Here is a 17,618-nt window from a genome sequence, read left to right on the forward strand (position 1 = left end):
CTGAGCCAAAATCAAGAAGCAGACGCTTAACCACCTGAGTCACCCAGGCTCCCCTGTTTAATTTAAATCCTATAAACAAGGGGCACCTGGGTGACTCAGTCGGTTGCGTGTTCGACTTTGGCTCAGGTCATGATCTCTTGGTTGGGGAGTTTGATCCCCACGTCCGGCTCTGTGCTGACAGTTCAGAGCCTTGAGCCTGTTTCGGATTCTGTGTCTCCCTTTGTCTCTGCCCCTCCCCTGCTCATGCTCTGTCTCTCTCTCAAAAATAAACATTAAAAAAAAAATTCCTGTAAACCAGATTTTAAAAGAGGATTAAAATATGTACCTCACTTAGGCAAGACTAAATTCTGAAATTAGAGAAAAATTAATTGTACTCTGAGATTTAATGTTGCCATTTTGCGAGACTAAAACCAAACAAATTTAGGTCCAGGCAAAAACATAGTTAAACAAAATTTTCCTGAACATTACCATGCTGTAGAGACAATAAATATTTGATATCTGGGATAAATCCTGCCAGCATACATTTCTGCTTAACAAAAGATCAAGTTTCTTACAATTAAAAAAGACACTTACTTGCTGTGACAGTGCAACAGTAAGTCAATAATGAATGTCTGCCAAGCCTTTTCTTTACTAAGAGCATCTAAGGCTGTCGGAATCAAGGCAAAACATAATGTCATCACTTCCAATGCTTCACAGCAAACCTGTTCATCCTCCAAGTCTGGCTCATTGCCTGCATTGGTCTGTAAAATTATGGTCAGAGGCAAATTACCTAGAGATGCACTTACGAAAAATCTCATACAACTTCAAGATAGTGCTTAAAACTTACCGACTCACTTAAACCATTTGGCCTCAGCCTCTTTACCTGCAATTTGAGACCAGTTTAGAATAGTATGGAAATGACTACAATAGACAATGAAGTCTAATTCCAGTATTTTTCTACATCCCAAGGACGGAGTATTTTCCTACATCATCCAAGGAGGACACTGAGAATACCACTTGCTTTTTTGTCCTTCAGGCTTCTCAGGACCTTCTGAATAATCATTCCTTTCTCAAGAACCACTCTAGCACTGCAGAGTTAGGAACTTAGGACTAGTTCCAAAGCGTAGTGTACGTATAGTGCCGTTTTATTTGAAAGCAACTGTCTTGGCCAATCAATCATTCAGGAAGGTTTTACAATCTAAAATATGCTTCGGTAGGTAGTTATTAAATTCTAATTTGACTTTATCAAAAAGTAGTAATTACACTACATGCCTAAAATAGAATAAACATTCAAATACTAGCCCACGCACTGTACCAGACAGATGCTATAGGACTCCAACATATATCCTGGGAAAAACAGGGTTACATTGGCCATAACAAGGAGGCTCTACCGAGCTGCGAAGTTCCTACAGTTTAATTTCCTCTTCTAAATATGCATAGTGGTTATCAAAGGCAAGGTACATAGGACAGGAAATCAAAGAGTCAAACACAGACTTGCTTCTGTAAATAATTTGCTTAATTTACTCTAAGGGAAGGTCAGACATGATACCTAAATTGGCTGACACTTTCTACTTTTGACGGCTTTAAGAGAATCAAAAATATTTAAGCACCAGGATACCACAGCTGACAGTTACCTAAACGAATATTTAGGACAGAGACATTAGGACAGAAAAATGAAAGAAGAATGGAGAGAATGGGAAAAAACACATTCAACACGAGATCACTGTATCTCACCTTAGTGAGAAGTAGAAAAGGTTTCTTATTTTAAAAAAGCAGCCTCATGGCAGGATTCTGAAGTACTTTATTCCAAAAGTAAAATTTTACGGTATTCTCATCTTACCTATAGCTACCCTCTAATTTTCAGCCATTAAGATGCAAATGATTGCATTTTTAAAGATAGCAGATGTAATAATTTGGGCCTCGTGCACAATTAAACAACATTTATTTAAAAGGAAAACATTTTTGAGGTAATTCTTACCTTCTCATAAATTTTAGTGATTTCCTCATTTGGGCTAAATACTAGCTGTAGGGCCCCACATCCTGATGCCCAGATAATTTTCTGAATAGCTCTAATTACACAAATATCAGGCATATATCTTGAAGCCTGCAAGACAATAAATAATAAAAAACTGTTTGATAGAGTATTAGAGTAAGATATTAACAAGGAAAAAATGCTTCTCCTTATAAAGGAGATAGGAATGGCTATAAAGCAGTACCATTATTTTTAGGTTCCCAAATTGCTTTTGTCCTTCCCCCCCCCCCCCCCCCCCCCATTTAACAGCAATACGAGAAATTATCTGGCCCTATACTATTTTCAGAAGAACCTTAAAATGACTACAAAGATGACCCACATCATTATACTCGTTTTTTTAACCCATGAAAAATGAAAACCAAGTCCACACAAACACCTGTATAGAATGGTCACAGCAGCTTTACTCACAGCCAGAACAGGGAAATTATCCAAAAGTCCCTCGCCAAGTGTACAAATGTGGAATACTCACAATGGGATACTACTCACAGCAGTAAAGAGGAATGGACTAATCAATGGTCCACACAGCACAGACAATTCTCAATGTCATTATGCGGAGTGGAAGAAGCCAGACATGAAAGAATACACACACTGCACAAAATTCTAGAAAATGAAAACTATTCTATACTGACAAAAGATGACTGGTTACCTGGGGTTAAGGAGTAGAGGAAAGAAGGATTGCAAAGGGGAATACAGAGCAATGGAAATGATGGTGGACTTAAACATACATGCATTTGTCAAAATTGAATTACATACTTTAAGGATGCTGTTTATTGTACATGAAGAGGATTCTAACTGGAAAGTACTAACATTGATATTAGATAAAATTCATATTAAGGGAACTCTAGAGTGAGACAGTGACTAAAGTGGGCCTAGGAAAACTGAGCCCTAAATTGTGATAAGGGTTATTTCTTAATTAAACAGAGGGTCAAAAGTGGGAAGAAACAAACCTTGCAGGATTTCAGAGCTTAAAAACTTTAATACTAACCTCATCAGATATTTGCTGAGCAAGACGAATTGACACATTTCTAAGCATGCATTCAGATGATGGATTAGGAATGCTCTGAAGGGCACTTTGTAGCACCACAGCTTGATCATGAGTAACTTGGTTGACCTAAAAAAACATAACCATTTTACCTGGAAGTAAGTTGTGCAGAGCTCCCACCCATCACCACTCCCTCAAGATGACCCCCCTTCCATATATACATACACATTGGAGAACCACAGGGACTTACACAAAAAGTCCATCTTGCAAACAATGTGGGCTTCCACTTTTTCTTGTGCTACTTAGTGCTACATGTCCCTCTGCAAATGCCCATTCTAGCTCAATTCAACTTGTGTCTCTACATCTGGGCTCAGCGTAACTTGTAGAGGTAAGAGATAAACTGAAGTGATGGTTCCACAACCCTATCTAGAGGCTCAATAAATTACTCCATGTCTCTTACGTGCATGCTCCTGGGAGACCCTGCTCCCAGTTCCCCTGGTCATCATTTGTCTTCTTTGAAAACGAGAAACATTAAGGAATTTTCATAACAGAATAAAATTACCAATGTATGAAAGGTACCACTGTTCTATTTAATAGTATAACCGAGTTTTTAAACCTATTAAAAAAACTCGTACTTATTAGCCAGGCCATTCTGACTGCCTTTCAAGTTAACTCCTTTTCTCTATGTTGTAGGAAATACTTAGTATTTAAGACATGTCTGTTTTACTAAGTTTGCCTTTAGCTCCTTAATAAACTGTGTGTTCCTTGAGATTAGAGACTATTATTTATAAACCTTTGTATCTACAGTGGCATATTTTCTGAATAAATCTTGGGAGAAAAGTGAAAGTGTAATCACTTTCTGCGTACTTCATTAAGCACCTGTGTCAAGGACCATGGTTTGAATCTGTTTATCTTAATATAGAAGCACTATTTTTTATCCCAACCAACATGGGACCCTAAAAAACAATATAAACTTAGGCCATTTGTTTTTCTTTACTGTTTTAAAGGAAAACTTCTTACATATACAAGAGGGGAGAGAACAGTATTATAAACTCTCACATACCCACAGCCCAGCTTCGATAATTATGAAAGAAGGACCAAGAGTGTTTTATCTAACCACTCCCTCTCACTTTCCAATCCCTCCAACACCAGAATTATTTTGAAGCAAATCCTGGATATCATATAGTTTCATCTGTAATATATCAGCAATTATTTTTTTAAATGTTTATTTTGAGAGAGAATGAGTAGGGGAGGGGCAGAGAGAGGGAGAGAGAATTCCAAGCACACTCCATGCTCAGCACAGAGCCCAACACCAGGCTGGATTTCATGATCTCATGGTTCATGAGCCAAAGTCAAGAGTCAGAAGCTCAATGGAATGAGCCACCCAGGTGCTCCTCAGCAATTATTAAAAACAAAAAGGGAGGGGCACTTCCTTTAAAACATAACCACAATATCATTATCACACCTAAAACAATTATAAATGCTATTTTCACGATATATATTACTCGGTATCACAGATTTATCATATTACAGATCTAATCAATATTCCAATTCCCTGATTAAGACCTAAGCCATTTACAAAAGAAAGAATCTATATTCCTGAAGGTTTTATCTTCTTTGGCCACTTATGATGAATACAGAAGACCTCAAATTTTAGTCAGAATGAAGTGGAGCAAGGATACCACCAAGGCAAAGACAGATTAAGAATAAGTTCAGACCTGAAGGTTAAGCCTATCAAGATGGGAAGAGAGGCTGGCCACAGGCTAAGTCAATTACAACTTTCTTATTACCAACTGTATCTTCATATATCTGCTAGCTACAAATTAATAAGAGATTCATATGCAGTTTTTATCAGGTTTAAAATAGCTGAAAGTCAAAGTTTAAAGGAACAGGGAGGAATTGTACTCTTAAAATTAGAGGATAGTCAGTAAAAAGCACTTTCACTTTCAATACAAATATCATTTAATAGAAGAAAACCTTTAAAATAGGGTACCACTGGAAAGGAACTTGAAACATTCTGAATCACCTCTGAACTCAAACTTTAAAAATTACTATTACTATAAATAAGACATTTTTAAAAAGTCTATTACCGATGTCATGGGATTCACGCCTTCTACACCCGGCTGACAAGCTTCTGCCACAGCTCGAACGTGGCCATAGCCAATGGCAGTTAGCAACAGTTTGGCTATTTTAAGAGCATTGAGGTAAGCACCCCTTCGAGTTTCCATATCTGCATTTGGTAGGAAGTTATTTCTGGTTAGCATGCTCAGGACAAGGGGTAGGCCACCACTTTTTAAGAAGTGAAACTGAAAATCAGAGGAATCATCAGCCAGAGGTGCACCAGCAGGCATTAACAAGGCATAGACTACCTGGAAAAAGAAAAGAACTATATTAAAAGGGTTTAAAAAGGTAATTTCTATTTTCCCTATCATCATTGTGAAGAAATTCTTGACCATTTGAAAAATTTTTCATTATAAATTGTATCCACGTTCTTCACAATACCATGTAAAAGGTCAAGTTCAAAGAACATTAAGTAAATTCAAAAGGGAAAAAACTAACCTCTGTTAGGTATAGCACTTGTGAGGCTGAAGGACCAAAGAAAAGCGAGTCAAGAGATGGACTAAGGCTGCTTTCTCCAAGTTTGGCATGGTCTAAACAAATAGCTCTTAATTTTTCTATTGTTGTGCTATCTGTAAGAAAACAGGAGATATGGTCTAAAAACATAATTCATGCATTCATAGTACTTCACTTTTGATATTTTGAAGACTACTTTAATATGGCATAACAATCAATTCACTGAATTACAGGCTCATACTTCTCAAGAAATAGCCAGATCTGGATTAAAAATAATAATAAACATTACAATGAACCAGGACTCTCTAATCAGTCAACCCAAACATGAGGCAGTCTCCACTAAAAGATCTCAAATCAACATGCCTCTTCAGCCAGTGGAAACCTAAAAAATACAGTACACTTCAAAAGGAAGTAATTCTTATTGAAAAGAACAAGATAAAAAATGAGAAGCCGTTCCTTCCAACTTCTCTATTATTAACCTTTATGACACTATCCGCTAACTGGTTTATTTTCCTGAAAGGGGCTTAGTGGTTACCTTAGAAACTGAACTTTAACAGGAAAGATGGGAAGAAAAAAAAAAAGGAACATAGGGACCCTCCACCTAACACAACTTCACCTTTATGAAAAGAGGCAAAAAGCAAAAATAGCACTCAGTGTTTATTCTGCAGAGAACTGTTAAAGAGGCAGCATACAGCCCTGAGCAGCGAGAGTGGCCACGCCAAGCTCCTTCCCTGGGAACTACACTCAGCATCAAGCCGCCAGAGCTTCGAGCTGCCTCTGTGAGTGAGCATCTATGCTCTTTCTTAATTTGTGCATCTGTTAAAACAACATGTGCCCTTAGGTATCAGAAAAGCCTAAGAGGTTAACTGGGAACACTCAAAAATTTTTCCACATAAATGGTAAATGCCTCTTTGCTTTATACCAGTTTTGGCTTATAAAAGTTTTCATAGGAACACTCTACTTTGGAGTAGCAGGAGAAACCTGTAATGATTAATGTTAACCTCAAAGCAAGCACAGTTTTTTTTTTTTTTTCCCTTCATGGTATTAAAATACAAGTTTCTTTTAAATCATAGTGAAAAGACAGTTAAAAAAAAATACCATGATACAACTTGGCATTGGCTACCAAACATTCACACTTAAGAATAGTCCATCAACTTTAGAACGTACTTTACTGTTTGCAAATTTTTATATAAATTCTAGTTAACATACAGTGTAATATTGGTCTCAAGAGCAGAATTTAGTGATTTATCACTTACACACAACATCCAGTGCTCATCCCAACAAGTGTCCATCTTAATGCCCATCACCCATTGAACCCACCCCTCACCCACCTCCCTCCATCAACACTCAGTTTGTTCTCTATCATTAAGAGTCTCTTACAGTTTGCTAAGAAGTACTCTGTTGATCAAATTATCTCCCAAATAATTAAATGCGCTATGATTAAAACACCACTTGATAAGTAAGATTGCTTTAAAAAAATTAAAAGCTTTTTTGAAGAATAAAGATCTATTACTATAATTTCCATAGCCTAGAAATAAATACCTTACCAAAAAAAATCTTCAGTTTGTTTTACAATTGATGGTTTTCCCTTTTCTGAAGAGATACTGACATATAATGTACCTAAAATATTAACTTATCATCAAACATCTGTGAATAGCTTCTCAGGTCATTAGTCATCCCCTGTATTATTTTTAAAGATTTATTTTAAAAAATTATTATTTAGTTATTTGGTGACAGAGAGTGAGCAAGCAAGTGTGAGCAGGGAAGGGAGAGAGGGGGAGAGAGGGGGAGAGAGGGAGAGAGAGGGAGAGAGGGGGAGAGAGGGGGAGAGAGGGGGAGAGAGGGGGAGAGAGGGGGAGAGAGGGGGAGAGAGGGGGAGAGAGGGGGGGAGAGGGGGGGAGAGGGGGAGAGAGGGGGGGAGAGGGGGGGAGAGGGGGGGGGAGAGAGGGGGAGGGGGGGAGGGGAGGGGGAGAAAATCCCAAGAAGGCTCTGCATTGTTAGTGCAGAGCCCGATGCAGGGCTCGAACCCACAAACTGTGAGATCATGACCTGAGCCGAGATCAGGAGTTGGAAGCTTAACTGACTGAGCCACCCAGGTGCCCCTTCCCCTGTATTATTTTAACTGGTGAGTAAAATGACATTGTGTCATTTTACCAGTTGCATATTATTAGGCATTTAGGTTGTTTCCAATATATATATTTTTTAAACACTCAAGATCCTAGCAGCTAAATCTTGCAATTATTTATTTCATCAGGAATAAATCCTGCAAGCAGAATCACCAACGTCCAAGACCTCTGCATATATCATCAAATTGCTTTCTAAAAAACAAATTCATATGCTGTATGAGAATGTCTTGCTTGGTTTAAAAATATTGAGTGAAGGATGAAGGCAAAAGGGAGTAGGAGGAAATACAAACTAAGAAAAAGCAGTGAATACTAAGCAAATCATTTAATGTTGCATTATGTTATTCACCTGTGCTATGTAAACCAAATGATCATTAGTGGCTATTCCAACTATAGCATTCTTCAATCTAAATGATCTCAGATGCCCAATGATATGCAAAGCTCATTTCACACAACATGGAAAACGGAGAAAAATTTAAACCGTACACAATCCTGTCATCCAGATATAGTTAAGATTTTAGTTTATTCCCTTGTCTTTCAAAAAGATACCTAACCTAATCAATTATATGTTGCAGTGGATTATTAAAATGTATAGAAAACGCACAGTAACACAGAGTTATAACAGTATAAATGCCAACCGCCTGCATGTGAAACCTAGAACTGTCGTTTAAGCTACATGTCCCTAGTCAAGTAACTTAACAGCTGGGTCTCGGTTTCCCCATCTTTAAAATATAGATTAAAAATAGTTAATAGCTTCATAGGGATGTTGTGAGGCTTCAATGAGCTAATAAATATGAAGTGCTTATAATGGATTCCAACATATTTTAAGATATTAATTAGACCAAACTAGTGGGAAAAAAGGAAGCACTGAATAGGAAAAGCAACTCATTGTGCTTCGTAAAGCTGTGTACATTTTAACCACCCAGTATGAAGGAAGAATCTGTTTTCCTGGTGCATGTAGGGAAAGGACACAGGAACTCCTGAGTACAGTCTAAATTACAAGAGATTAAATTACCTACACAGAGAAGACTGGAGAACATTACATTCTAAGTTTAACAGCAACCCATACCGGAAGCACCTGACTTCAGGCAGATTCAGAATGAACGAAGAGAGGTAAAGTTGATGGCTTGGAAAAAAGCTATTAATTCCATCTTGGTGTTCTCCCCCTTTAAAATATATGCAGCAAGTGTGTACAAACACTAAATGATTATCTGCGTCTTTTCTTAAAGGAAGGAGAGCACGTGCACAAGCAGGTGTTTATGTACATGTAGCAACCATAGTCACAGTGAGTTTAACATTTTGTTGAATACTCATTAAGTATCAGTCATTAGGCAATAGGTTTTCCATATGCCACTCATGTAATCCCTGTAATCCCATGAAATAGTTATTAGCCCAGTTACATAAATAAGGAAGTTTTGAAAGACAAAGAAAACATGTTGAAGGCATGGAATAGCAACTTGAATCAGAACTTGAACTCAAGTCCATCTGTGTCCAAAGCCTGATTTGTCTACTGTAATATGAATATGGAAAGGTCTACTGGCCTTTTCAAATTTAGGTACTATACTTTGAAATATGAAAAAAGCACTCTTGCTTGAGCTACTGGCAAGAGCTTACTCTGTGGTGGCATTATGCGCAAATCATGAGATCGGAGATTCTAGGGTGTTTTCAAGTACGCTGTGAAGGATGACTCTGCATACATAAAGCAACAGTAACTGTTACTCAAACACTAGTAAATAAGACAATACAAATCCTAAATAATACAACAGGTAAGGGTTAAGGATTAAATTAAATGGTTGAGAGAAGCTTTAGTTAAGAACCTAAATACTTGAACTGATTATGTCTCATAGGAATCAGAAAACAAGATGGGAAATGTCAACATGATGTTTGCTTTAGAAAAAGGAGATAATGGTAACACAAAGCAGTTTTAACAATTACCTGGGACAATTATTGAACTGTTTTTATCAGCAATGAATCCACAAACCACACCACAAAGAGAATGATTACAAAATATACAATATCAAAAGGACATACAAATAGGAGATGAAGAAACATTAGAAAGATATGAACAAATCAAATCATTGAAGGTATAGAGGAGATGGAAGACAGATAATCTGGCTTCGATGAACCAGGAAGCACTTGTGAGGGGAAGAGGGTACTTAGTAAGTTAATGCGCCCACTGAATCCTAGAAAAGCTAAGAATATGAAAACAATAGGTAGTTGGGAAAGTAGAGATGAATCAAAGACCAAACCAAAGTTGCTGAAGTCTGCATACATAAGCCATGCCCCATCCCAACAACAAATTGATGAAAATGGGAAGAAAACAGCTCAGAAATGTAGAGACAGATACAAATATGAAATGGCAAGAGACCAAGAAGCTGGAGTAGGACCAGTATGAACCCGTGTTTTTTCCTAATAGAGACAGACACAGAAACTGATAGAGATGTGCATTAACTTCCTCAATTTAATGAAAAGGCCTAGAAACAAGATACCCCAGTATTAAACCCAATTTAGTTCTCAGATTTTGTTCCTAAATATCCTCTATCATCACTGAAAGGAGAAATGGCTGACTACAGGGCTAGGATAAAGTACTAGATGAGCTGCAAACATCTTTTACCAGAAAGTAATAACATACTCAAATAATGATGAGGCTATATAACAAGGCATTAGGTCCATCCAATGACCACATCTGGGACAACTGAACATCAAAATCAGTTATGATTATAATAGCTATAACCCAACAGGGTTATATATACATATAAAACACAACAAATGGGGTTCTACTTTGCCAACCAATAAACGAAGAAAGAAAAATCAAGTAAAACGAAATCACCATGTTGTAACCATCACAGGAAGAACCCATTCAGGCAATCATCACAAAGAATGGTAAAACAAGTAAAAGTTTGAGGAGGAAAAAGTTACAGGGTCTCAAAACATCTCTCCAAAAACAGGAAAAATAACTTTACATTGGAGAAACTTGACAGGTATCAATTAAGTGATCTTGGATAATGTCACCAATAAAGGACAAATGGACATGTGCCTCCTGATAGAATGCTCTTAGAAAGACAGAGCATCACATAAGTGGTACTGACAAAATGTACAACCTGTATATAACCATCAGGAAACAGACAAAACCCCAAACAAACACATTCAACACCACTGATCCATGCTTTTCAAAACCGTCTAAGTCATAAAAGACAAAGACTGAGAAACTGCTCCAGATTAAAGATACCAACGAATGATGCAATATAAGAACCTAAATTGGACCCTCAACCAGAAAACACTGTTGTAAGGTTCATTATTGGGAAAATGTGTGTAAGGTCTGTAAATTATAATAAATTATCAATGCTATATATTTTCTGATACTGTGGTAGTATTAAGAGAATGTCCTTGTTCTTAGAAAGCAATACGTATTCAGGGATAAAAAGATACGGTATCTACAACTTGTTCTCCAAAGGAGATCATCAATCTCTGATGCAGATGAGAGAGAGAGATGTAACAACTATAGCAAAATGTTAACAACTATTGAATCTGGGGAAGGGAAGATTGTACTATTCTTTGTAAGTTTGAAGTTATTTCAATAAGAATAACAGGTTTTTTAAATGCTTATTTTATTTATTAAGAATTTTTTTTTTCAATGTTCTGAGAGAGAAACAAGAGTATGAGTGGGGGAGGGGCAGAGGCAGAGAGAGGAGGAGGCATAGAATCGGAAGCAGGCTCCAGGCTCTGAGCTGTCAGCACAGAGCCCGACGCGGGGCTTGAACTCATGAATGCTGAGACCACAACCTGAGCCAAATTCAGAAGCTTAACCAACTGAGCCAACCAGGTACCCCTTTAATGTTTATTTTTGAGGGGAGGGAGGGGCAAAGATAGAGGGGGACAGAGGATCTGAAGTGGGCTGTGCGTGGACAGCAGAGAATCTAATGTGGGGCTTGAACTCACTAACTGTGAGATAGTGACCTGAGCTGAAGTTGGATGCTTAACCAACTGAGCCACCAAGAGGCCCCAGAAAAAGTTTTTAATAGGAAAAAGGGACTCTACAAAAAGCAGAGACAAGCAGGGAACAGAATACAATAATGTATCTACCAGTAATAGCTTTCAGGGTAATAAGTACAGTCTGTTAAGTTGTAACACTTCTTTCTAAAACCCCAATTAGCTCACATTCAAATGGCAAACAAAAGGGTGTCAGTATGATGTGAAAGGTGAGCTTGCTCACACGTGATTTCTCCCAGACAATGGGAGCCAGTATAGCAGGAGAAGAAGTGTAACTTTTAAGAACAACCAAACCCAAACCCAACTAACCAAAAACCCCTTGGCCTGGCAGCTGTGCAGGACGAAGCCCTTTTAACTTTTTAGGAAAATGAAAAGTGAGCACCTTCCCCGGTACACTCCCAGCCTTTCATGACTCTTGGCAGGCTTTACTTTGTTCTGTGCCCACTTTAATGGTAGCTCATCTGTCTCTGAGCTCCACTTCCATCTTTATTATAATCTCAGCACTATCAACTCATCAATTTCTATTGTTCCCATGTCTTTTATGAAGACTCTTGAGGCAGTCTTCAGCCATACTCAACTATCTGGTGGGCTGTTCAAGTTATCTCTGAAGACACTAATTATTTTTACTCGTGCTATTTAAACTCTATGTGACAGGGCTGCCTAGTCTAGGATATTACAGCCCAAGCAGGGTGAAGAAGACATTCATGGGGGAGGGGAGAAAAAAAAATAAGAAAAAAATCAAGAAAGGCCCAAGATATAGGAACCTGAGAATAGGGATCCTGCCATAGAAAGAAACCACCAGATATGAGGAGGAGGAGGAGGAGGAGGAGGAGGAGGAGGAGGAGGAGGAGGAGGAAGACGAGGAAGAGGAAAAGCTCTAGAAAATAGTGAAACCTAACAGATTATATAATGCAAATAATAATGGGAACTTATTTTGAGAAGTTACTAGAAGATATGTGGGATGAACTAGTGATAGGTGTATAGAAAATTAAGAAAACGAAAAGGGGAAATCATTAAATCCAGAACAAAGTTGTCAGTAATCCAGGCAAACTACTTTTCACCAAATGTAAATCTACATTTTAGTGTCCCAGTTAGTGGTGGACTCGACCACGTGACCCTGAGATCAAGACTTGCATATTCTCTCAAATGAGCCAGCCAGGTGCTCCTTTAGTGTCAATTTTAGGTAAGAATTCAAGCAAAAATGGGGAGGATGTGAGTATAAAGTTTTCATCTCCGTAAAAAACTCAGTAGGTATCCAAAATTGATACATACAGTTTAAGAGATTTATAGACATAATAGCAATATCCATATACAAGAAAAGAGTTGCACGTTAAAGTGGTTGTCTCTAAGGAATAAAAAAGGAGCAGTGCCACAGAGGACACATGGCCCATAGTACGGTGCAGAGGTCAGCACGTTTTTTCTGTAAAGAGCCAGACAGTAAATATTTAAGGCTTTGCAGGCCATAGCATGTTGGCCACAACTACAGAGCTCTACGGTTTTAAAACAAAAGCAGCCACAGATAGTATATAAGTGAATGGGCATGGCTGTACACTGATAAAAGTTTGTTTAGGACACTAAAATGTAAATTTCATACAATTTACATAAACTATAAAATGGTATTCTCTTAATTTTCTCCCCCCACCTATTTAAAAATGTAAAAACCATCCTTGGCTCCTGGGCCGTACAAAAGCAGGCAGTGGGCTGTATTTTGCCATTTCCTGACATGGTATTCTATACCACAAAGTATGTTCCATCTAGAAACAGAATTTATTAATATACCACATTATTGTCCAGCATGTACTTCACGAACATTATACATATAAAAAAAAAATTCTTACCTGGCGGCATAAGTTTCATAAGTACTCTTGCTCCATCTCTAAGAGGCGGCATATTTAGGCTGCTACCTAAGTCTGCAACTTGCCAAAGGAAAGAGATGTATCTGGGATGTAGTGACATAATCTAGAATACACAATACACAAAATATTGACGTATAAATTATACGTCCCCCAATAAAAGAACCCCCAAATAAATTAATTTCCAGTTTTGTTTATTTCATTTCTACTCTCTAAAAAGGCCTGCCTTACCCATCTTCCCACCTGTATAAATCCTTCACAATGCAGACTGAATATATTACCCGAGCCATCTTTGGTAATTTCTGTGTGACAGCTCTTTTACTATTTTGTTACATTATTTCTCTCATGCCTACAAGTTAGACTCTATACATACAAAAGGCTGTCATGCCTGCTAATAAATTCCTAATTCAATTGTCGTAGGGGGCCAATTCTTCTGACACTGGAGTGGCTGGTTATCACCATAGCCATTAAAATTTTCTTGGGGAGGGGAAGTAAGAGAGGAATCAGGGTTTCTTAACATACGAGATATGTAACTGACTTGAGAAAGATTATAGACATTTTCCTACAGAAACAGTTGTGAAGAAAGGGTTCATTTCTGTGGTACAAATACAAAATACAGTGGTAGTTTTCTAAGTTTATACATTCAATAGTTATAATTACGCTGTATAATAGATAATTTTATGTAAACATATTATTGTATCTAAAGGGAATTTTTTTTTTTTTAAGGTTTACTTAATTTTGAGAGCGCAACCATGAGTGGGGGGGGGGGGGGGGGAGATCTATTCTGAAGCTGATGGTTAACTATACAGTTCTTTGCTATTTTGCTTCATTAAACTAAGCTTCTCAACAAAAAAGAACTATTCTGTATATAGCTAGAGCCCTTGAACAACATGGGTTTAAACTGCACAGGTTCACTTACACAGATTTTTTCCCCAGAAGTACAGTAAATGTTTTCTCTTTATGATTTTAACATTTTCTTTTCTGTAGCTTATTGTAAAAATACAGTATATAATACATACATTCAGTATAAAACAGTGAAAACACAATAAACAATACCTGTAACATATGAAATAACATGTTCATCAACTGTTCATGTTGCTGGTAAGGCCTCCAGTCAGCACTAGGCTATGAATAGTTAAGTTTTGGGGGAGTTTTGAAGTTATACGTGAATTTTCCACTGCATAGGGGGCAGGGAGCAGGTGGTTGATACAAGGTCAAACCTTATTTCTTTATTCTCAAAGAACCTCGCATAATGCCTTGCATACAGTAACTCAAAACCATCTACTCACCACCCCAGGCAAACAGCTTTCCACTTCTGGATTGGGACCATCACTGTAATGATTCCCATGGTTTCCAGGAGATCCAGTTGAGGAATCAGAAGAGCTATCAGGGCTTGAAGGCATATTGGAACTTATTTGTGTAAGTTTGGCTGTAATTAGCTGAAAATAATACACTAAGTTATTATCAAAAACCAGGAAAAATATGCAAAACAGAAGTCAGTAACGTACCAACAAAAAAAACCCTACGGGCTATACTTCTAGAAATTCAATTTATAGGTGTTGCCTAATAACCACTTAAATAGTTTTGTTTTTAGAAATCCGTTCTTCTACTATATTGTAAGTACCATAATGCCAGTCTTATGTAGGGTTGTAATCCAAATAACTAATATAGAGCCTCACACATAACATGTCGAATGAAATATTAACTAGTGAAATGAAAAACAGTCTCAGGTTTGACTTTCTTGAAAAGGTTGGCAACTGTAGATACTTACCGATTTATCTTTTAAGTTTAATTGTCCAATTAACTTTCTGTCATCTGCAGGATCTATCAGTTCACCACCCACAAAGAGCTCAATTTTTGTATGGGCAACATTGGCTTTAATACGATTGAGAATGTATCGTCGTACTGAACCGATCGTATCATTTGTATGAGACCATACATCCAAGTCATCAACTTGTCTGCCCTGGTTTGGAAATCGAACTATAAAAGAGAGGTGTTTACCACGGAAAGCTCTGGGGGGAAGAAAAGAAAAAAAATCACCCTCATCAGCAGGATTTCCTATCTTCTTATTAAACAAGAAAAAGTGAGTTAAAGGATACGTATTTTTAGGATCTTGAAAATAAAAATTTATAATCAAGAGTTGAACACTCAACCGACTGAGCCATCCAGGTGCCCCTACTGCCCTCTAATTATAAATATTTTAAGCAATCTTTAAAAATACAACAATCCTATCTCATTGTTATTCTTGTACCTATGGTTGCAGAAAATGAGAGGTCTAGTTTTAAGAAATTAAATCAGAGACCTGAGTTAACAATATTCTATGTAATGCCATGAAAATGCAACTCACTAAGACTATTTTTAAATGTGAAAGATACTTTAGCTTGAGAATATTAACAAAAATGCAAAGATGTAAATATTTCGTGAAAAATTATTAATATCAAAATTTAGACACCGAATATTTGTTGATAATATCTTCTTATAGATAAGACAGAAAAACTAAAATTCACATTCAAGAGGCAACTTAATATAGTTTCATGGTCAACAAAGAGAACTCTTTTAAAATAAATACTGATGGCCTTCATTCTATAAACATCTCTAAATTATAAATACTATTTGAATTACTCAATGGTGAGACTTTAACAGAAATACCAGTACATCATTTGGAAGTATTTCTTGACATATCAGCTATCTGTCAAAAGCAGCTTTTAAGAGTTATTTCCAGTTAATTCTCCAATCTGACTATGCAATTATTTTTAACCGTATAAATGAACAGCATTGAAATACTTCCAACTGCAAAATATCCTTGACAAGACTTAACTAACAGGCAATAAAGTGAACGGCAATAAATAAATAGATGGAGAAAACTAGACTTAATGCCCTACCAACAACAACAAAAAATAGATTCTAGGAAAAATACCAAGTAATTAATTAGTAGATCAGTTATTCACAAACCTTGACATAGGTAGAATTGTTCTTTCCTCGTGATAATCACTGTCACATTCATTTATATATTCCCTTAACACAGTTAACACTCGAACCATTCGAACAGCTTCTTGCCTTGCACAATTAATACTGTCTTTGTCACCATCCAAAACACACAACGTGTCATAAGATGCTTTCAAACGATCAAAGCAAGACTGAATGAAGTCTTCATGGATCACCACCTACAAATAATGGGCCAAATAAAGACAGTCCAAGATACTTTAATTGCCATGATATTTAACCAATGTCTACACTGATAATAAAACACACCACATTTTGTCAAAGGAAGCCAGAGTTATGTAAGTTAACAAGTATAAATTAAAGAATGAGCTTCAAAGTAGGTAGTAAAATCAAAAGAAATTCAGTTGATATCTCATGCCATAAATATACACAAAATAATCACTTGAAGTAATCAAGATTCATGTTGTCTAAACAGCATTTTGTGGAATGATAATACAGACAAATATTGTAGGTATACATTTAATCAGAGTTGAAACAAATAACTTAGTTAATTCAGAATTCAAAAAATTCTTATAAGCAAAAGAGTTCGTTAACTAGAACTCTAATTTGTGGACGTTTTAGTGAATGTAAATCCTCACCTGATTGACCTGCAGCCTTGGACCAAGGTTTGTATATATCTCTTTAAGTAGATCTATAGCTCTGCTGGCAATATCATCATTACTTTGAATCACCACCTAGGTTCAAAAAGATTCAAGTGTAAACAACTTTCATGACATATTTTAGGTGGACATTTCAATTCAAACCATATCCATTGAAATATGGATATTTCATACCCATGAAAAACCATTATTTTCAATACAGTATTCCATAATTTAAGGGTATATTTACTTTGATAATCAAGTAAGTCAAGTAAAATTAAGAAACTGAAAAGAGTAATAAAATGCAAAACTCAAGTCTTTGACTAAAGCAATTTAAGAATGGAAGACACATTTTACTAAGAATAAAATATGCTTTGAGTAGTATTAGTGAACCCTGCAAATCAACTTGGTAACCAAGTTGTGAGACTGAAGGAGGAATTCAAATTAGTTAAAAGGAAATAAAAGATATGTTAAAAATTAGTTAAAAAGAAAAGAGTGTGAAAA

At 36.8% G+C, this 17,618-nt stretch overlaps 1 protein-coding gene across 2 annotated transcripts in view; it reads right to left on the reverse strand.

Moving 5' to 3' along the window:
* USP9X (ubiquitin specific peptidase 9 X-linked) overlaps positions 1 to 17,618 on the reverse strand; it is a 156,671-nt gene that overhangs the window by 41,264 nt on the left and 97,789 nt on the right. For both annotated transcript variants that reach the window (XM_081793514.1, XM_081793513.1), the window contains exons 17-26: positions 17,115 to 17,210; positions 16,486 to 16,697; positions 15,305 to 15,545; positions 14,823 to 14,972; positions 13,519 to 13,639; positions 5,553 to 5,683; positions 5,084 to 5,362; positions 2,997 to 3,122; positions 1,958 to 2,083; positions 574 to 740 (exon numbers count right to left, since the gene is read on the reverse strand). In XM_081793514.1, coding sequence (XP_081649640.1) covers positions 574 to 740; positions 1,958 to 2,083; positions 2,997 to 3,122; positions 5,084 to 5,362; positions 5,553 to 5,683; positions 13,519 to 13,639; positions 14,823 to 14,972; positions 15,305 to 15,545; positions 16,486 to 16,697; positions 17,115 to 17,210 — 1,649 coding nt within the window. The remainder of the gene's footprint in view (positions 1 to 573; positions 741 to 1,957; positions 2,084 to 2,996; positions 3,123 to 5,083; positions 5,363 to 5,552; positions 5,684 to 13,518; positions 13,640 to 14,822; positions 14,973 to 15,304; positions 15,546 to 16,485; positions 16,698 to 17,114; positions 17,211 to 17,618) is intronic.

Source organism: Panthera onca, chromosome X (assembly GCF_046562875.1).
Source record: "Panthera onca isolate mPanOnc1 chromosome X, mPanOnc1 haplotype 2, whole genome shotgun sequence".
Classification (NCBI taxonomy): Eukaryota; Metazoa; Chordata; class Mammalia; order Carnivora; family Felidae; genus Panthera; species Panthera onca.